At 44.8% G+C, this 19928-nt stretch overlaps 1 protein-coding gene across 1 annotated transcript in view; it reads left to right on the forward strand.

Annotated features, from left to right (window-relative positions):
- The first annotated feature begins 4729 nt into the window (after window positions 1–4729).
- The window catches only part of LOC123441264 (tRNA-specific adenosine deaminase TAD1-like), a 39141-nt gene continuing 23942 nt past the window's right edge, over window positions 4730–19928 (forward strand). Inside the window, exon 1 of the mRNA XM_045117751.1 lies at window positions 4730–5455. Within this exon, the coding sequence (XP_044973686.1) occupies window positions 4730–5455 (726 nt within the window). The remainder of the gene's footprint in view (window positions 5456–19928) is intronic.

The following is a 19928-nucleotide window of genomic DNA, read 5'->3' on the forward strand; positions in this document are numbered from 1 at the left end:
TTCCGACAAGATCAAACAGTTGACTATGATGAGACTTTCTCACTCATAGCGATGCTAAAAGTCTGTTAGAATTATGTTAGTAGTTGCTGCATTATTTATGAAATATTGCATGTAGGATGTCAAAACATTGTTTCCTCGACGGTTTCCTTGAGAAAACATTGTATGAGATACAACCATGAGGTTTTGTCGATCCTAAAGATACTAGCAAGTATGCAAGCTCCAGCGATCCTTAAATGGACTGGTGCAAGCATCTCGGAGTTGGAATATACACTTTGATGAGATGATCAAGGATTTTGGGTTTGTACAAGGTTTATGAGAAACTTGTATTTCCAAAGAAGTGAGTGGGAGCACTATAGAATTTCTGATAAGTATATGTGGTTGACATATTGTGTTTCAGAAGTAATGTAGAATTTCTGTAAAGCATACAAGGTTGTTTGAAAGGAGTTTTCAAAGGAATACCTGGATTGAGCTACTTGAACATCGAGCATCAAAGATCTATGGAGATAGATCGAAAGCGCTTAATGGAAGTTTCAACAAGATGCATGCCTTGACAAGTTTTGAAGGAGTTCAAAATAGATCAGCAAAGAAGGAGTTCTTGGTTGCGTTGTAAGGTGTGAATTTGAGCAAGACTCAAAACCCGACCATGGCAGAATAAAGAGAATAGACGAAGGTCGTCTTCTATGCCTTAGCGGTAGACTCTAAAGTATGCCATGCTGAGTACCGCACCTGATGTGTGCCTTGCAGCAAGTCTGTTAAGAGGTACACAGAGTGATCCAGGATTGAATCACTGATCAGCGGTCAAAGTTATCCTTAGTAACTAAATGGACTAAGGAATTTTACTCGATTATGGAGGTGGTTAAAGAGTTCGTCGTAAAGGGTTACGTCGATGCAAGCTTTGACACTAATCCGAATAACTATGAGTAGTGAAAGGGATTCGTATAGTAGAGTAGATATTTGGAGCATTTCCGAATAGCACGTAGTAGCAACATCTATAAGATGGCATAAAGATTTGTAAAGAACGCACGGATCTGAAAGTTCCAGAACCGTTGACTAAAACCTCTCTCACGAGCAAGACGTGATCAGACCCCATAACTATATGGGTGTTGGATTCGTTGAAATCACATGGTGATGTGAACTAGATTATTGACTCTAGTGCAAGTGGGAGACTGTTGGAAATATGCCCTAGAGGCAATAACAAATTAGTTATTATTATATTTCTTGGTTCATGATAATCGTTTATTATCCATGCTATAATTGTATTGAATGAAGACTTATATACATGTGTGGATACATAGACAAAACACTGTCCCTAGCAAGCTTCTAGTTGGCTAGCCAGTTGATCAAAGATAGCCAGGGTCTTCTGATTATGAACAAGGTGTTGTTGCTTGATAACTGGATCACGTCATTAGGAGAATCACGTGATGGACTAGACCCAAACTAATAGACGTAGCATGTTGATCGTGTCATTTTGTTGCTACTGTTTTCTGCGTGTCAAGTATTTGTTCCTATGACCATGAGATCATATAACTCACTAACATCGGAGGAATGCTTTGTGTGTATCAAACGTCGCAGCGTAACTAGGTGACTATAAAGATGCTCTACAGGTATCTCCGAAGGTGTTCGTTGAGTTAGTATGGATCGAGACTGGGATTTGTCACTCCGTGTGACGGAGAGGTATCTCGGGGCCCACTCCGTAATACAACATCACACACAAGCCTTGCAAGAAATGTGACTTAGTGTAAGTTGCGGGATCTTGTATTACGGAACGAGTAAAGAGACTTGCCGGTAAACGAGATTGAAATAGGTATGCGGATACTGACGATCGAATCTCGGGCAAGTAACATACCGAAGGACAAAGGGAATGACATACGGGATTATATGAATCCTTGGCACTGAGGTTCAAACGATAAGATCTTCGTAGAATATGTAGGATCCAATATGGGCATCCAGGTCCCGCTATTGGATATTGACCGAGGAGTCACTCGGGTCATGTCTACATAGTTCTCGAACCCGCAGGGTCTGCACACTTAAGGTTCGACGTTGTTTTATGCGTATTTGAGTTATATGGTTGGTTACCGAATGTTGTTCGGAGTCCCGTATGAGATCACGGACGTCACGAGGGTTTCCGGAATGGTCCGGAAACGAAGATCATATATAAGATGACCTCATTTGATTACCGGAAGGTTTTCGGAGTTACCGGGAATGACGAATGGGTTCCGGGTGTTCACCGGGGGGGGGGGGGGGGCAACCCACCCCGGGGAAGCCCATAGGCCTTGGGGGTGGCGCACCAGCCCTTAGTGGACTGGTGGGACAGCCCAAGAAGGCTCTATCCGCCATAGGAAGAAAATCAAAGAGAAAAGGAAAAAAAGGAGGAGGTGGGAAAAGGGGGAAGGACTCCTCCTTCCAAACCTAGTTGGACTCGGTTTGGAAGGGGAGGGTTGCCCCCCTTGGCTCGGCCGAAGTCCTTGGGGGTCCTTGGACCCCCAAGGCAAGGCTCCCCCTCTTCCCCCTATATATATGGAGGTTTTAGGGCTGATTTGAAAAAACTTTGCCACGACAGCCCGACCACATATCTCCACGGTTTCACCTCTAGATCGCGTTTCTGCGGAGCTCGGGCGGAGCCCTGCTGAGATAAGATCACCACCAACCTCCGGAGCACCGTCACGCTGCCGGAGAACTCATCTACCTATCCGTCTCTCTTGCTGGATCAAGAAGGCCGAGATCATCGTCGAGCTGTACGTGTGCTGAACGCGGAGGTGCAGTCCGTTCGGCACTAGATCGTGGGACTGATCGCGGGACGGTTCGCGGGGTGGATTGAGGGACGTGAGGACGTTCCACTACATCAACCGCGTTCACTAACGCTTCTGCTGTGCGGTCTACAAGGGTACGTAGATCGAACATCCCCTCTCGTAGATGGACATCACCATGATAGGTTTTCGTGAGCGTAGGAAAATTTTTGTTTCCCATGCGATGTTCCCCAACAACGAATGGGTTCTGGAAGATCGCCGGGTGGGGGGAACCCACCCGGGGGAGGCCCAATGGCCCTAGGGGTGGCGCACCAGCCCTTAGTGGGCTGGTGGGACAACCCAAGAGGGCCTTGGCACCATAAGAAGAAAGCCAAAGAAAAAAAAGGGGGAGGTGGGAAGGAAGAGAAGGACTCCACTTTCCAATCCTATTTTGAGTAGGATTGGAGTAGGAATCCTACTCCCTTCCTGGCCGGCGCACCCTTGGGGACTTGTCCTCAAGGCAAGCCTCTTCCCCCTCCCTCCTATATATAGTGGTGATTTAGGGCTGATTTGAGACAACTTTTGCCACGTGCAACTCAGATCTAGACACCATAGTTCTACCTCTTGATCGTATTTCTATGGAGCTCGGGCGGAGCCCTGCAGGAGTAGATCCTCACGACCACCGGAGCGTCGTCACGCTATCGGAGAACTCATCTACTTCTCTGTCTTGCTTGCTGGATCAAGAAGGCTGAGCTCATCTTCGAGCTGTACGTGTGCTGAACGCGGAGGTGCCGTCCGTTCGGCACTAGATCGGAACGGATCGTGGGACGGATTGCGGGACGGTTCGTGGGACGGTTCGTGGGGCTGATAGAGGGACGTGAAGACATTCCACTACATCAACCGCGTTTCTTAACGCTTCCTGCTGTCGATCTACAAGGGTACGTAGATCCAAATCTCCTCTCGTAGATGGACATTGATGACCCACAAGTATAGCGGATCAATCGTAGTCCTTTTGATAAGTAAGAGTGTCGAACCCAACGAGGAACAAAAGGATCTGACAAGTGGTTTTCAGCAAGGAAAAATCTGCAAGCACTGAAATTGTCGATAACAAGTGATTGTGTGGTGAGATGATTCGTAGCAAGCAACAAGTAACAAAAGTAGCAACGGTGCAGCAAAGTGGCCCAATCCCTTTTATAGCAAGGGACAAGCCTGGACAAAGTCTTATAGGAGGAAAAACGCTCCCGAGGACAGACGGGAATTTCTGTCATGCTAGTTTCATCATATTCATATGATTCACGTTCGTTACTTTGATAGTTTGATATGTGGGTGGACCGGCGCTTGGGTACTGCCCTTACTTGGACAAGCATCCCACTTATGATTAACCCCTTTTGCAAGCATCCGCAACTACGAAAGAAGAATTAAGACAAAGTCTAATCATAGCATTAAACTAGTGGATCCAAATCAGCCCCTTACGAAGCAACGCATAAACTAGGGTTTAAGCTTCTATCACTCTAGCAACCCATCATCTACTTACTACTTCCCAATGCCTTCCTCTAGGCCCAAATAATGGTGAAGTGTTATGTAGTCGACGTTCACATAACACCACTAGAGGAAAAACAACATACAACATATCAAAATACCGAACGAATACCAAATTCACATGACTATTATTAGCATCACTACTAGGAAAAGGGCTATAGATAATATAGACACTAATGACGCACCAGACAAGTGGTGCCCCACTACTATATAGCAGTGGCGCACCATGTGCAGGTGCGCCATTAGTGTGATGGACACTAATGGCGCTCCACACACACGGTGCGCCACTACTAACAAACTTTTTTTCTTTCCAAAAGTACTAATGGCGCACCGGGGCAGAGTGCGCCATTACTAGTTTAACTAGTAATGGCGCACCACTCACACAGTGCACCACTACTATATTTTTTTTGCAAAACTACTAATGGCGCACCTGGGAGAGTGCGCCATTACTAGTTTAACTAGTAATGGCGCACCACTACCGAGTGCGCCACTACTGCCAAACGACTATTCCAAATTTTCCCAGCATCCATTTCCTCCCCATCTCCACTGCCACCACCTCCCCCTCCCCCTCCTCTCCATGGCCGACTACCACCGCCCCTACCATCGCGACCTCCGCCCCCGCCGTCCTCGGTCCCGGATCCCACCATCTTCCACGGCAATGGTTACTTCTCCTCCGTCTCTCCACAAGCCAACGGCTACTTCTCCTCCACACCGAAAGACGGCGCCTTCCCCAGCGCAGGCGACCGTTGGATCGAGATCTACAAGACGGCGCCTCCGCCTCTCCCACCACCTCCGCGCCTCCGCAAGACGGCGTCCAGTGGGCTGAGGCCGCCTCCTCGGCCGCCCTCCGCCAGTACCGTGCCCTCCCCAAGAAGGGCAAGCCACAGGGGCGCAAGTCCGCCGTCCTCGCCGCCTTCCTTCTCTCCTCCCCGGAGAACCCACTCAACCCCATCGTCCTCTCCCTCGCCACCGACACCAAATGCCTCGGCGCAGCACGCCTCGGACCTCGCGGTGACCTCTTCCATGACGCCCATGCTGAGGTCATCGCCCGCCGCGCGCTCCTTCACCTCATCTATGCCGAGATCGGTACGGACAACCCACCAAGTTGGTTGGTCGCCTCTGGCACTGATGGGCGGTGGAGGCTTAAGGACGGGCATCAGCTGCATCTCTACATCACCCAGATCCCCTGTATGTACATGAATTTTCGATTTTGTTCCTCTTAAGCCGAATTATCTTCGGCGTTCCTGATAATACATCATAGTATTTGTTCAAAGATAATGTACTGCTTTATTTGGACTGCTGCAGCGATGTCTTGGATTTTTTTTACCACAACACATAGCGTGAGCAATTGGTTTGGTCAACTTGTGCAGGTGGGGTCATGCCGGTTGATGACCCACAAGTATAGGGGATCAATCGTAGTCCTTTCGATAAGTAAGAGTGTCGAACCCAACGAGGAGCAGAAGGCTCTAATAAACAGTTTTTAGCAAGGTAATAACTGCAAGCACTGAAAGTAGCGGTAACAAGTGATGGTGTAGCGCGGTGAAACGTAGCAAGTGAAAAGTAACAAGTAACAAGTAGTAGCAATGATGTAGCAAAGTGGCCCAATCCCTTTTGTAGCAAGGGACAAGCCTGAACAAAGTCTTATAGGAGGAAAAACGCTCCCGAGGACATGATACGTCCATTTTGCACCATGCTTTCATGTTGTTATTTATTGCTTTTTGTGCTGTTATATTACTTGTGGTACCATATTTATGCCTTTTCTCTCTTATTTTGCAAGGTTTATTTGAAGAGGGAGAATTCAGGCAGCTGGAATTCTGGACTGGAAAAGGAGAAAATCCTAGTCCACTATTCTGCACATCTCCAAATGCCCTGAAAAGTTACGTAGATTTTTTCTGGATTATATAAAAAATACTGGGCGAAAGAACTACCGGAGGGGGCTGCCAGGGCGCCACAAGCCCTGACACCGCCACCCCCCTGGTGGCGGAGTGGGGGCTTGTGGGCTCCCTGACGGCCCACTAGCCCCCTCTTTTTCTATATGAAGCATCTTGGTCCAGAAAAATCAGACGGGAGCTTTTTCGTGGTTTCGCCGTCACCACGAGGCGGAACTTGAGCAGATCCAACCTAGAGCTCCGGTAGGACGATCCTGCCGGCGAAACTTCCCTCCCGGAGGGGGAAATCGTCGCCATCGTCATCACCAACACTCCTCTCGCCGGAGGGGAGGCATCTTCATCAACATCTTCATTAGCACCATGTCCTCTCCAATCCCTAGTTCATCTCTTGTAACCAATCTCCGTCTCACGACTCCGATTGGTACTTGTATGGTTGCTAGTAGTGTTGATTACTCTTTGTAGTTGATGTTAGTTGGATTACTTGGTGGAAGAGTTTATGTTCAGATCCTTGATGCTATTCATTACACCTCTGATCATGATTATGATTATGTTTTGTGAGTAGTTACTTTTGTTCCTGAGGACATGGGATAAGTCATGTTAATAATAGTCATGTGAATTTGATATTCGTTCGGTATTTTGATATGTTGTATGATGTCTTTTCCTCTAGTGGTGTTATGTGAACGTCGACTACATAACACTTCACCATATTTGGGCCTAGAGGAAGGCATTGCGAGGTAGTAAGTAGAAGATGGGTTGCTGGAGTGACAGAAGCTTAAACCCCAGTCTATGCGTTGCTTCGTGAGGGGCTGATTTGGATCCACTAGTTTAATGCTATGGTTAGACTTTGTCTTAATTCTTCTTTTGTAGTTGCGGATGCTTGCGAGAGAGGTTAATCATAAGTGGGATGCTTGTCCAAGTAAGGGCAGCACCCAAGCGCCGGCCCACCCACATATCAAACTATAAAAGTAACGAACGCGAATCATATGAACATGATGAAACTAGCATGATAGAAATTCCCGTGTGTCCTCGGGAGCGTTTTTCCTCCTATAAGACTTTGTTCAGGCTTGTCCCTTGCTACAAAAGGGATTGGGCCACTTGCTGCACCGTTGCTACTACTTGTTACTTGTTACTTTTTGCTCGCTATGTTTCACCTCACTACACCATCACTTGTTACCGCTACTTTCAGTGCTTAAAGTTATTACCTTGCTGAAATCCGCTTATCAGAGCCTTCTGCTCCTCGTTGGGTTCGACACTCTTACTTATCGAAAGGACTATGATTGATCCCCTATACTTGTGGGTCATCAAGACTCTTTTCTGGCACCGTTGCCGGAGAGTGAAGTGCCTTTGGTAAGTGGAAATTGGTAAGGAAACATTTTTATACTGTGCTGAAATTTATTATCACTTGTCACTATGGAAACTGTTCCTTTGAGGAGTTTGTTCGGGGTATCTGCACCACGAACGGAAGCACGAGGAGTTGCTCCTCAACCTGAGGTACGTACTGAAAATATCTTTTATGAAATTCCTTCGGGTAAGCTTGAGAAACTGCTGGCTAATCCTTTCACAGGAGATGGATCTTCACATCCAGACTTGCATCTAATCTATGTAGATGAAGTTTGTGGTTTATTTAAGCTTGCAGGTTTGCCCGAGGATGAGGTAAATAAGAAAGTCTTTTCTTTATCTTTGAAGGATAAGGCGTTGACATGGTATAGGTTATGGGATGATACTGGATCATGGGGCTACAATCGGTTGAAATTGGAATTTCATCAAAAATTCTATCCTATGCATTTAGTACATCGTGATCGGAACTTTATTTATAAATTTTGGCCTCGTGACAAGGAAAGCATAGATCAAGCTTGGGGGAGGCTTAAATCAATGCTATATTCATGCCCCAATCATGAGCTCTCGAGAGAAATCATCACTCAAAACTTTTATGCTCGGCTTTCTCACGAAGATCGTACCACACTACAAGAAATATGCTCATACTTGACATTTTTTAAAATGTCGTTGATGAATTCGTCATAAATCTACGACGATTTCATCCGAGATCATCGTAAAATGTTTGAGGGGATCAAATCTACATATAAATTACGACGATGTGAGTCAAAAACGTCGTAACCGCATAAGATGAGATCGTCATAACTTTTACGACAATTATAAAAATGTTGTAACATGTTCTAACTATGTTTACATGTCACTCGTGGGTCCATTCTATCCCACCTCATCCTAGTTTGTGAAACAACCTACTATTCTATTATTCCAAAAATTGTCTAAAAATTCTCATAAATACTTTGGATCATATATTCCTCAAATATGTGAAAACCCTTTCTTCCATAGTTCAAAAATAATTCTGCAATATTCATTTTCCTATTCTGTTGAGAATAGCACTTTGTGAAGGAAGTGCTATTTCTATTTCTTTGATTACCCTCATATTTTTTGGGCACTCTTTCCTATCCAAATCATTGCCTCATGAAAACCTTCGTAATGCTTTGCCTAGTAAATCTTTCTCAGCAATTTTCTAAAGTTTGTGTTCAGCTAATAGCTTTGTGAAGGAAGTACTAGATAGGAATATCCTGATGAGTTGAATTTTTTCCACATCTTTTATGTGCCCAAAAGATAGCTCTCCACAAAATTTTAGCCCCATCTAACAATCCATGTGAGCTCATCATCCAATATTTGTTTCTGATAATATTTTCATTTTGTGAAGCAACTACAATTTATACTGCTTTATAGTTGATGAAAATTTAACACGGGATGAAACAAACCATATAACCTCACTCCACTAGTATTTTAGAAATTTGATGGAGTCTAATTTTGCAACAAATATTTGGTAGGTTCTTCACAAAAAAAACCATTTTTGCCACTCGGAAAATGATTAAAAATAGCTAGAAAGATGAGAAATGCATACAAATTGGTCCTCATCCATAACATGTGGTCTAACTCTAGTGAAAATTTGTGTGATGCTTTTTTGCAAAATATTTTTGATAGATGCTTCACAAAATACCTCTATTTTTAGTACTCGAAAACTATTGTAAATCACTGATTTTTCGAACCAATCACATTTCTTCCCATGGATCGATGACATGGCGCCCATCCATCCATCCATCTATCTCACCATCTTACATCCATCCATCCATGTATCTATAGAAAAAAAAGAAAAAAAAAAGAAAACCCCACCCACAGCCCAAACCCTATCTCAGACCCCTCCCTCCTCCCCATCTCCTCGCCGCCGCCACCTCCTCCCTCTCCCACAGCGCACACCTCCCTCGCCGCCGTCTCCCTCTCCCACAGCGCACACCTACCTCGCCGGCGGCCATGGCCTCCTCCACTCCTCCACTCCCCTCCCCTGCTCACATCAGACGACACAGAGAGGGAAGGAAGGAGATCCAGCGCGACCGCAGCGAGTCCCTCCGTCCCCCGCCACCGCCGCGAGGCCGCAATTGGTGCAATCGCGCGGGTCGGGGTCGCCGGGATCGCGGACGAGGCCGAGACGGGGCGGTGGCAGTGACGGCGAGTGTTGTTGTTGTTGTTGCTGGTTGACGCAGGTGCCGCCGGGCTCGAGGGCTAGGCGGAGGGAGCGCCGCCATGGGGACGTACCTCAGCACGCCCAAGACAGAAAAGCAATCCGCGGACGGCGAGGGCGCCCGCGTCCGCTACGGCCTCGCCTCCATGTAGGGATGGAGGACCACCATGGAGGACGCCGTGAGTTTGCCCTTTCCCCCTCCATCGCCCCCTCCCGCTCTCTCTGTCTTCATTATGCTCCACCACAGTAGAGACGGGCGGTGGCTATGAATTACATCTTGCAAGCAGTATGTTATTTGGGGAGATTCCATCGTGCATAGGGAATATTACTTCTCTTAGAATCCTGGATTTGTCAAATAATACCGTATCTGGGGAGCTTCCATCGTGCATAGGGAATCTTACTTCTCTCAGAATTCTTGATCTGTCATTCAGTGGAAGTCTTTTCCTTCCATCCAAAATACACGACAATGTGTTCTGGCTGGATGTATCTCATAATAGACTAAGCAAATTACCCACGGGCATCAACATCACATTCCCAAGTCTGTACTATGTAGACTTGTCGAGTAATTCCTTCCAGGGCATCTTTCCTTCTTGGCTTCACTATATAGACAGATTAACATTTTTAGACTTGTCTAACAATAATTTCTTGGATAGCATAGCGTCTGCCTTCAATGGAAGCAAGTCCAATATTCGTTCTTTGTTCCTGTCTGGCAACAATTTCTATGGTTCATTCCCTCATGACATACTATTAGCTTCCACCTACCATTTGCTACTCCACGATAACCAAATCAATGGGGAAATCCCTGATACTATATGTCTTGGTCAGCAACTTACTTTGCTTGATGTTAGATGTAATATTTGGTAGCTTGCTATCCGTTGTTCCACCACCCAGTAGCATTTCCTCTATAAGCCACTTCATTTCGTTGCTACTAGTAGTACACACACATATGCTCCACAGGCCACAGCAACTCCAACTGCCATTCTCATGCCAATTTAGGACTAGTATGGGAGTACTAGGTGCTGCTGAGTCAGTGGTGGAAGCAGCATAGAGCTCGGAGATGTCTAGATTAAACATGACCATTATTAGCCCCTGCTCCTTGATGATGTCTATCTATCTCCGAAATAGAAATTATTTGACCCCTTTCATGTCACCAAAAGGCACTTCAGCTTTAATAGATACTCATGCCTATTGTCGTTTGTTTGATGGATGATATATGAATATGGTGCACCTGGTACTGGATCAGCTTCTAATTACCATTGCTATACACCTGTATCTGTGTGTTGGCGCCAGTAGTTGACCGACGTGCAGTTACCTGACTTGTTACTGGATCAGACATTCTTGATTTGTCATTTTGATTATTACTCCTAGCTTCTTGTGTGACGGTGTTCGTATTATGAGCTGTTGATAGCCCAGTAAATTGCAAGATTTTTTTTCAAAGTAACCTTCCCTTAGGCATCTGTACAATAAGCCATATGATAGAGAATTCGAGCTGCTACATATGCATCTTCAACTCCAGTTCCATGGTTGCCATGACTTCAATCTGAACCAAGCATATGTTCCTTTTAACTCCCCATTAAAATATGTGATTGTTGGTGCTTTCCCAGGTCGGTCTACATTGTGTATACCATGATTGGGGACATCATGACTAAGGGCAACAATTGTGTGTTCCCACGGTTACCTATACGGCCAATGTGCGTAGTAACGATCGCCGTGTTAGATTAAATTCTTGCAGTGTTCGAACAAACCTGCACTCCAACCATGAAACTGACATCCGATTGACATGCTCTGTTTTGGAGGGAACATCTCAGATGAAGACTATTTAGTAAAGCAGCCTTGTGTATGTGGGCTTTAGTTATTATATATATGCATCCTCATTTACTTCTTCTATGCAGCTTATCTTTCTCTTCAGCTTAGAACTGGCCATAGTAACATGTTCTGTGTGTATCTTCGGTTGTGGTGACCCAGGTTGTCTAAGTATAGTTGCAATGATGATTTTAGTCTCACCTTGAATGTGTAAAGTGAGTTGTAGCAGCATATAATGTCTTTGGATGATTTTCAGGCTGAAGGTTTAAGATCTTTTGTACCTGGCCTTATGAGATAAGACTGTCCTGGTACTGAACTTATAGTGCAATGCTGTTCACAGTTTCTTATAGAAATTATCGAACTCTGGTTTTGTAGTGTATATATCCTAACTCCCTTTTCAGCCCTTGGAATGAGGGCTTGTGCTTGCTGAATTCCTTTGATTATATCCTTATTCTAAAAAAATTAGCAAGTTAGCACAGCATGCCATCCATTTCAAGACTCATGGATCTCATAATTCATCGTTAGAAATGACACAGTGTTCCAATATGGTTAGGCAATTAGCCGCAGAATGTTAGCGAGTTAGTGTTCTACTATGATACTATAAGTGTTACCAACATCTTCATGTATCTTCTTCACATGATTTAGGAAAATGAGGAGGAAATTCAAATAGAAAATGCCCAGTCTGAAGCTGGGAAGAGAGAGATTAGTCAAGGGCATCATAAGGAGAGTACCACTGGACCAACAAAAGGTATAAAGCTAGCAAGAAAACCACATGGATCAATTGAAGGTGCGCTCTTGGTTACACTTAAGCAAATTTACATAATATTCGATGTGTGTCACTTTGGTGATTTGATGATAATAATTCCAGTTTATTATTCAACCAAGTTGGTTACTATAATAGTCATTTATTGACGGCACCAATTTTACTTTCAGGAGATGCAGCAAACAACTGCCGCTATGACAGTTCACTAGGTGAAGTATGCTGTTGTTCTTCCAAAGTTAAAAAAGTGATGATGTATGTTTGTTGCTTATTATCTTCTTCTTGCCAGGTCTGCTGACAAAGAAATTCATCAACCTGCTTAAAGGAGCAGAAGATGGATCCCTTGATTTAAATAAAGCAGTTGAGATACTGGAGGTCTGGTTTAGTATATAGCAAAATGAAATTTGCTTTGTACTGTCTCAGCCTCGCTGGTGATATTTGCTTAAAGGATCAGAAGATGGACTCAATCGTGCTCTCAGGTTTCTCTCTCTCTCTCTCTCTCTCTCTCTCTCTCTCTCTCTCTCTCGGTTCTGATCCATTTTTCTGAGATCATGCCAATATTTTTGTTTTTGTTTCTGTTTGTTTCCTTGCTTGCTTCACTTTGCTGTCTGTTGACCCCTGTGTCGTTGCCGCGCCTGGGCAGGCCGGAGGAGGACGAGGACATGAAGGCGCGCGTCCACTACCGCTCCGCCAAGGTCGCCTCGTACCCGAGGGGAAAACAGCAGCATCAGGTGTTCCGCATCTCAACCTACTCGCCGCCGCCGCCGCCGCCGCTAATCCCGGCAACGTTGGTCCGTTCGTCCGTTCGTCGGCGGGAGAAGCGAAGAGATGAAGCCGGTGGTGGGTATCGTGGTGTTGAACAAGATGCACAAGTCGGTGGTGGTGGCGATGGACCGTCTCTTCCACAACTAGGTCCGGTTTTGGGGTATGAGCTCCTCCCCATACGTCTCTTATCCCAGTCCCGCCTCCACTATCTCGCGCCCCTGACCTAGTGGCCGCTGCCGCCAAAACCTAGGGTTCTCTTGCCGTGCGGATCTCTCACTGATTCGGTTTGCTCCGCGTGTAGGTCGCTGGCCTTTGCCTCGTCATCCAGCCGTCGCGTCCATGGTGGAGGTAGCGCCCGTTGACGTAAGCACCCGGCAACTCTCACATTTTATTGGAGCCACATGCCATCTCATACATCGCAGCTAGCTGAGCTGACACAGTCGTTGGTTTCTCTCTTTTCTTGGTTTGCAGCAGGGGAAGAAGGAGGAGGAGGAGTTCAGCACGGGGCCCCTCTCCATCCTCATGCTCGGCGTCAAGAACAACACCCAGGTTGGTTCGGTCGACTTCTTGCCTCTGTTGATTGAGATCTCAGCAGCTTATCAAGGGCGATCGTCAAATGCCTTTGGCAGTAATACATGTTGTCCTCTTGGTACTATCAAGTTTAGTGCAGCATCACTTAATATACGAGTAATTAACCATACTTTAGGCGCAACCTTTGGTCAAATGCCTTTGGTAATAGTCTAGTACTGCAAGGGTATATTCACCATCGTGTACGAGTAATCGTTGAGTATTAACCATAGTTTATGTGCAGCCTTTTGTCTATTGCCTTTGGTAATAGCTGCCCAATCAGTATTAAAAGTGACTAGTGCAGTTTTTTACTTATTGAGTATGATGAAATTCAGACTTCAGAGTAGGGATCCTGTCTGGTAATGATGTCAAGTGTGTATGAAATTTTATTATTTAAACTTCAAAACAGAGAGCTTCCAGTTTTAGGCCGAATTCACTATTCTGACCTTGTCAGCGATCTTTATCACAAATCAAACTCGACGGGATTTGAACGAATGAATAGCACAATCCAGTCATCGTCTTCTTCTCTCAGCTCACCGCTTGTCTGGCTTGCTGTACATGTCCAGTTTGCCATGCCTATGTCAGTAGCAGCCATGCCCCGTGCACAGCGAAAATCACATCACACATCTAAGCGCAACTCACATGCTAAGAAGCTTCCTAGTAAGAGATTAGCATTCGGCATGCATTCTATGGAAGTACTGGTAGTTGATTAGGCAAGTAGGGACCTGATCCACAAATACTATGCATGCTTGTTCGCAATATGGAGTTGGTTCTTTCAAAAAGGATTTGAGGCCCAGAACTTATTACAGATTTTATAAGCAGGTAAAGCTTCCAATGCCAGAATTGTATGTATAATTGTACAGCACACTCCGAAAGAAGAAATTTCATAGAGATGAATCCTGAGCATCTTATTGATCAGATGCATTATTACACTCATATCCATTTTCTGTGCTCTTTAATAATGTATAGCACGATCGGATATTATATTCTCATTGATTTTGTAAGAAGATAAACTCATAGATAAAAATGTGTGCGAACTAACCTCATTGATCTTTAATAATCATATAATGCTACTTTTGCACCCATGAGAAAGAAGAATCAGATCTAAGCACTACAACTAAACATGGCATCGGTTGTTAGTTGTGGATCATTGATTTCTCTCTCACACTCTCTTGCTTGCCTTATCCATGTTTAATTTATTCTGATTTCCCTGCTGAATGCGGGGAAAATTTTGTTGAACTGCCGATACATATTTGTTAACCAAGCATTCGGTCTGACACCCGCCATCGCCAGCCTAACGCCATTTTAGAACCTTGCACCTGCCTTAGGAACTGATTGGCTTGCTGTATTTTGTATTACTTTGCTATTATTTTAGAGGTTTCCTGGAACTAATAGATGCTGGGGCTGTGCTATTAGGAAGTTGTGTAACCTATTTTAAATGGTGAATGCAGCCGACACACAGATTCAGTTGTCCTGGCCCGAGAGTTTTTTGCTCATCCACCTTGGTCTGAAGACTAACATCTGCTGGTACCCGGTCCTGGTACCCATGGTACTCAGCGGGTCAGGTACTTGTGTAGCCATTGCTCTTCTGCACTTGAAATTTTGTTGTAGTGACAATGTAACCTCTTTGCATTTGCAGGTAGGAGGGTGGTCTGAGGTGTATGAACGTCTGACATTTGAGTTGGTGAGAGGCGCAGGGCAGGAGGGCATTCAGGATGTTCGTGTCATTCCTGGCAGGGAAGCCATTCCCCCAATCCTGAAGGTTCATGATGATGTGCAGCGTGATGCCTAGCTGTAGGTCTGAAAACTGTTGTAAAAGTAAAAGGGGTCGAAGTTATGATATTAAAAGGGGACCAAGTTATGATGATGATTATGAATGTGATTTGAATACCTACGAAATGGCAACTTGACAAGGGGACCAAGTTATGATATTTATTTTACAAAATGTGAAATTTCTGACGTGTGGGACTAATTTTGAGATCAGCATGACATGTGGACCAGTACAAAAATAAAATGGCCAGAAAATAAAATCAATAGAAAGTAAAAGGCCACAACCCAAAATTAAAAAGGCTAAAATAATGGGCCTGGTCCAAAAATAAAAAAGGCCAAAACTTAAACTGGATCGAATGTATTTGGGCAATAAAAGGCCAGGGCCCAAATTAGAATGATAAAAAAAATTCAAAAAAAAACTAAAGTGGCTGAAAATAGGCCAAGGCCCAAAAGAAGCCCAATAAGAAAAGCCCAAAAAAAATAAAACGAGCCCATGTGATCAATTGAAATGGGTTGGGCTGATTTCAGCCATGACGTTTTGATTTCGTCGTAATTTTGCCACGTAGGACTGCGACGTAGGACTGGGTTTGATTGTCAGCGATGATTTAGGATCGTCGTAAAGGTTACGACAATCCAGGAATCGTCGTAAAGTTACGACGATTTTGACCAAAACGTCGTTGCTGTTCATTTCTGACGCTCCGTTTTCGACGCTTGGTTTTTCGTCGTGCGATCGTCGTAAATGAAAAACCGTGACGGTGTAGCAACGAAAAAATGCCGTCGTGTACTAGCATATTCCTTGTAGTGCCATGCTTGACACTTCTTTTGCCGGTTCTTTTATGAAGAAGGATATTGATCACAAGTGGAATTTATTGGAGAGAATCAAACGCAACTCTGAAGATTGGGAGCTGGAGGAAGGTAAGGAGTCAGGTATGAATTTCTAGTTTGATTGCGTTAAATCTTTTGTTGAGACAAACACTTCTAGAGATTTTAGCGCTAAGTATGGACTTGACTCTGAGATAGTAGCTTCTCTATGTGAATCTTTTGCTGCTCATGTTGATCTTCCCAAAGAGAAGTGGTTTAAATATCATCCTCCTGTAGAAAGAAACATAGCCAAAATCAATCTAGTTGAGGAGAAAATCATTTCTTTTAGTGATCCTATTGTTCCTTGTGCTTACACTGAGAAACCACCATACCCTGCTAGGATAAAGGATTATTCTAAAGCTCCAACTGTGATATGTAGGGGTTACATTAGACCATTTGCACCCCCTGAGGAGATTAGAGTTGAACCTAGTATTGCCATTATCAAAGATCTCTTAGCCGAAGACATAGATGGGCATGTTATCAAATGATGTGAGAACTCCGCTAAAATTGCTAAACCTCGCGCGAAAGACAAACACACACGTGTAGTTGGCATGCCCGTTGTTTCTGTTAAGATAGGAGATCACCGTTACCATGGTTTATGTGATATGGGAGCTAGTGTTAGTGCAATACCCCGTTCTCTATATGATGAACTCAAAGATGAGATTGCACCTGCTGAGTTAGAACCCATTGATGTCACTATTACGCTAGCTAATAGAGACACTATCTGCCCTCTGGGAATTGTGAGAGACGTAGAAGTCCTGTGTGGTAAGACGAAGTATCCTACTGATTTCCACGTCCTTAGTATTGCACAAGATAGCTTTTGTCCCATCATATTGTTGGGGAACGTCGCATGGGAAACAAAAAATTTCCTACGCGCACGAAGACCTGTCATGGTGATGTCCATCTACGAGAGGGGATGAGTGATCTACGTACCCTTGTAGACCGTACAGCAGAAGCGTTAGTGAACGCGGTTGATGTAGTGGAACGTCCTCACGTCCCTCGATCCGCCCCGTGAACAATCCCGCGATCAGTCCCACGATCTAGTACCGAACGGACGGCACCTCCGCGTTCAGCACACGTACAGCTCGACGATGATCTCGGCCTTCTTGATCCAGCAAGAGAGACGGAGAGGTAGAAGAGTTCTCCGGCAGCGTGACGACGCTCCGGAGGTTGGTGATGACCTTGTCTCAGCAGGGCTCCGCCCGAGCTCCGCAGAAACGAGATCTAGAGGAAAAACCGTGGAGGTATGTGGTCGGGCTGCCGTGGAAAAGTCGTCTCAAATCAGCCCTAAAACCTCCGTATATATAGGTGGGAGGGAGGGGACCTTGCCTTGGGGCTCAAGGAGCCCCAAGGGGGTCGGCCGAGCCAAGGGGGGAAGGTCTCCCCCCCCAAACCGAGTTGGACTTGGTTTGGTGGGTGGGAGTCCTTCCTTCCCTTCCCACCTCCTCTTTTTTTTTCTTTCTCTTTGATTTTTCTTCCAATGCGCATAGGGCCCCTTTTGGGCTGTCCCACCAACCCACTAAGGGCTGGTGCGCCATCCTCAAGGCCTATGGGCTTCCCCGGGGTGGGTTGCCCCCCCGGTGAACTCCCGGTACCCATTCGTCATTCCCGGTACATTCCCGGTAACTCCGAAAACCTTCCGGTAATCAAATGAGGTCATCCTATATATCAATCTTCGTTTCCGGACCATTCCGGAAACCCTCGTGACGTCCGTGATCTCATCCGGGACTCCGAACAACATTCGGTAACCAACCATATAACTCAAATACGCATAAAACAACGTCGAACCTTAAGTGTGCAGACCTTGCGGGTTCGAGAACTATGTAGACATGACCCGAGAGACTCCTCGGTCAATATCCAATAGCGGGACCTGGATGCCCATATTGGATCCTACATATTCTACGAAGATCTTATCATTTGAACCTCAGTGCCAAGGATTCATATAATCCCGTATGTCGTTCCCTTTGTCCTTCGGTATGTTACTTGCCCGAGATTCGATCGTCAGTATCCGCATACCTATTTCAATCTCGTTTACCGGCAAGTCTCTTTACTCGTTCCGTAATACAAGATCCTGCAACTTACACTAAGTTAGATTGCTTGCAAGGCTTGTGTGTGATGTTGTATTACCGAGTGGGCCCCGAGATACCTCTCCGTCACACGGAGTGACAAATCTCAGTCTTGATCCATACTAACTCAACTAACACCTTCAGAGATACTTGTAGAGCATCTTTATAGTCACCCAGTTACGTTGCGACGTTTGATACACACAAAGTATTTCTCCGGTGTCAGTGAGTTATATGATCTCATGGTCATAGGAACAAATACTTGACACGCAGAAAACAGTAGCAACAAAATGACACGATCAACATGCTACGTCTATTAGTTTGGGTCTAGTCCATCACGTGATTCTCCTAATGACGTGATCCAGTTATCAAGCAACAACACCTTATTCATAATCAGAAGACACTGACTATCTTTGATCAACTGGCTAGCCAACTAGAGGCTTGCTAGGGACAGTGTTTTGTCTATGTATCCACACATGTAAATGAGTCTTCATTCAATACAATTATAGCATGGATAGTAAACGATTATCTTGATACAGGAATTATAATAACAACTATATTTATTATTGCCTCTAGGGCATAATTCCAACACATATTTGGTAGACCCTTTCTCAACACTGTCAATGCTCACATTGATTGCATTAAGGAGACTGTCACAGTTAGTTTCGAGGGTGTGTCTCATGAATTTCACTTCTCCAAGTTTGGAAGACAACCCCATGAAAGAGAGTCGTCTGGTAGGAATGAAATCATTTCTCTTGCCTCTATTGCCGTACCTCCTACGGATCCTTTTAGAGCAATATCTGCTTGAGCATGAAAATGATATGCATATGGAGGAGAGAGATGAGATAGATAAAATTTTCTTAGAACAATATCTTATTCTCAAGAATAATCTGCGTGTTGAACTGCTTGGGGATCCTCCCCCACCAAAGGGTGATCCTGTGTTCGAGCTTAAACAGTTGCCTGATACTCTTAAGTATGCCTATCTTGATGAGAAGGAGATATATCATGTCATTATTAGTGCTCTCCTCTCAGAGCGCAAAGAGAAGAAGTTACTAAAAACTCTGAGGAAGCACCGCGCTGCTATTGGATATACTCTTGATGATCTTAAGGGTATTAGTCCTACTCTATGTCAGCACAAGATTAAAACCGATCCTGACTTTAAACCAGTTGCTGATCATCAAAGGAGATTAAATCCTAAGATGAAAGAGGTCGTTAGAAAAGAAATATTAAAGCTTCTGGAAGCAGGAATCATTTATCCTGTTGCTCATAGTGATTGGGTAAGTCCAGTACATTGCGTACCTAAGAAGGGAGGTATCACCGTCGTTCCTAATGATAAGGATGAACTAATCCCACAAAGGATTATTACCGGCTATAGAATGGTGATAGACTTCCGGAAACTGTACAAGGCAACCAGGAAAGATCATTATCCTTTGCCATTTATCGACCAAATGCTAGAAAGGCTATCAAAGCACACACACTTCTGCTTTCTAGACGGTTATTCAGGTTTCTCGCAGATCATGTTGCACAATCTGATTAAGAGAAAACCACTTTCACCTGCCATTTCGGTACCTTTGCCTATAGACGTATGCCTTTTGGCTTATGTAATGCATGTGCCACCTTCCAAAGATGTATGATGGCTATATTCTCTGACTTTTGTGAAAAGAT

The sequence above is a fragment of the Hordeum vulgare genome, chromosome 3H (assembly GCF_904849725.1).
Source record: "Hordeum vulgare subsp. vulgare chromosome 3H, MorexV3_pseudomolecules_assembly, whole genome shotgun sequence".
Lineage (NCBI taxonomy): Eukaryota > Viridiplantae > Streptophyta > Magnoliopsida > Poales > Poaceae > Hordeum > Hordeum vulgare.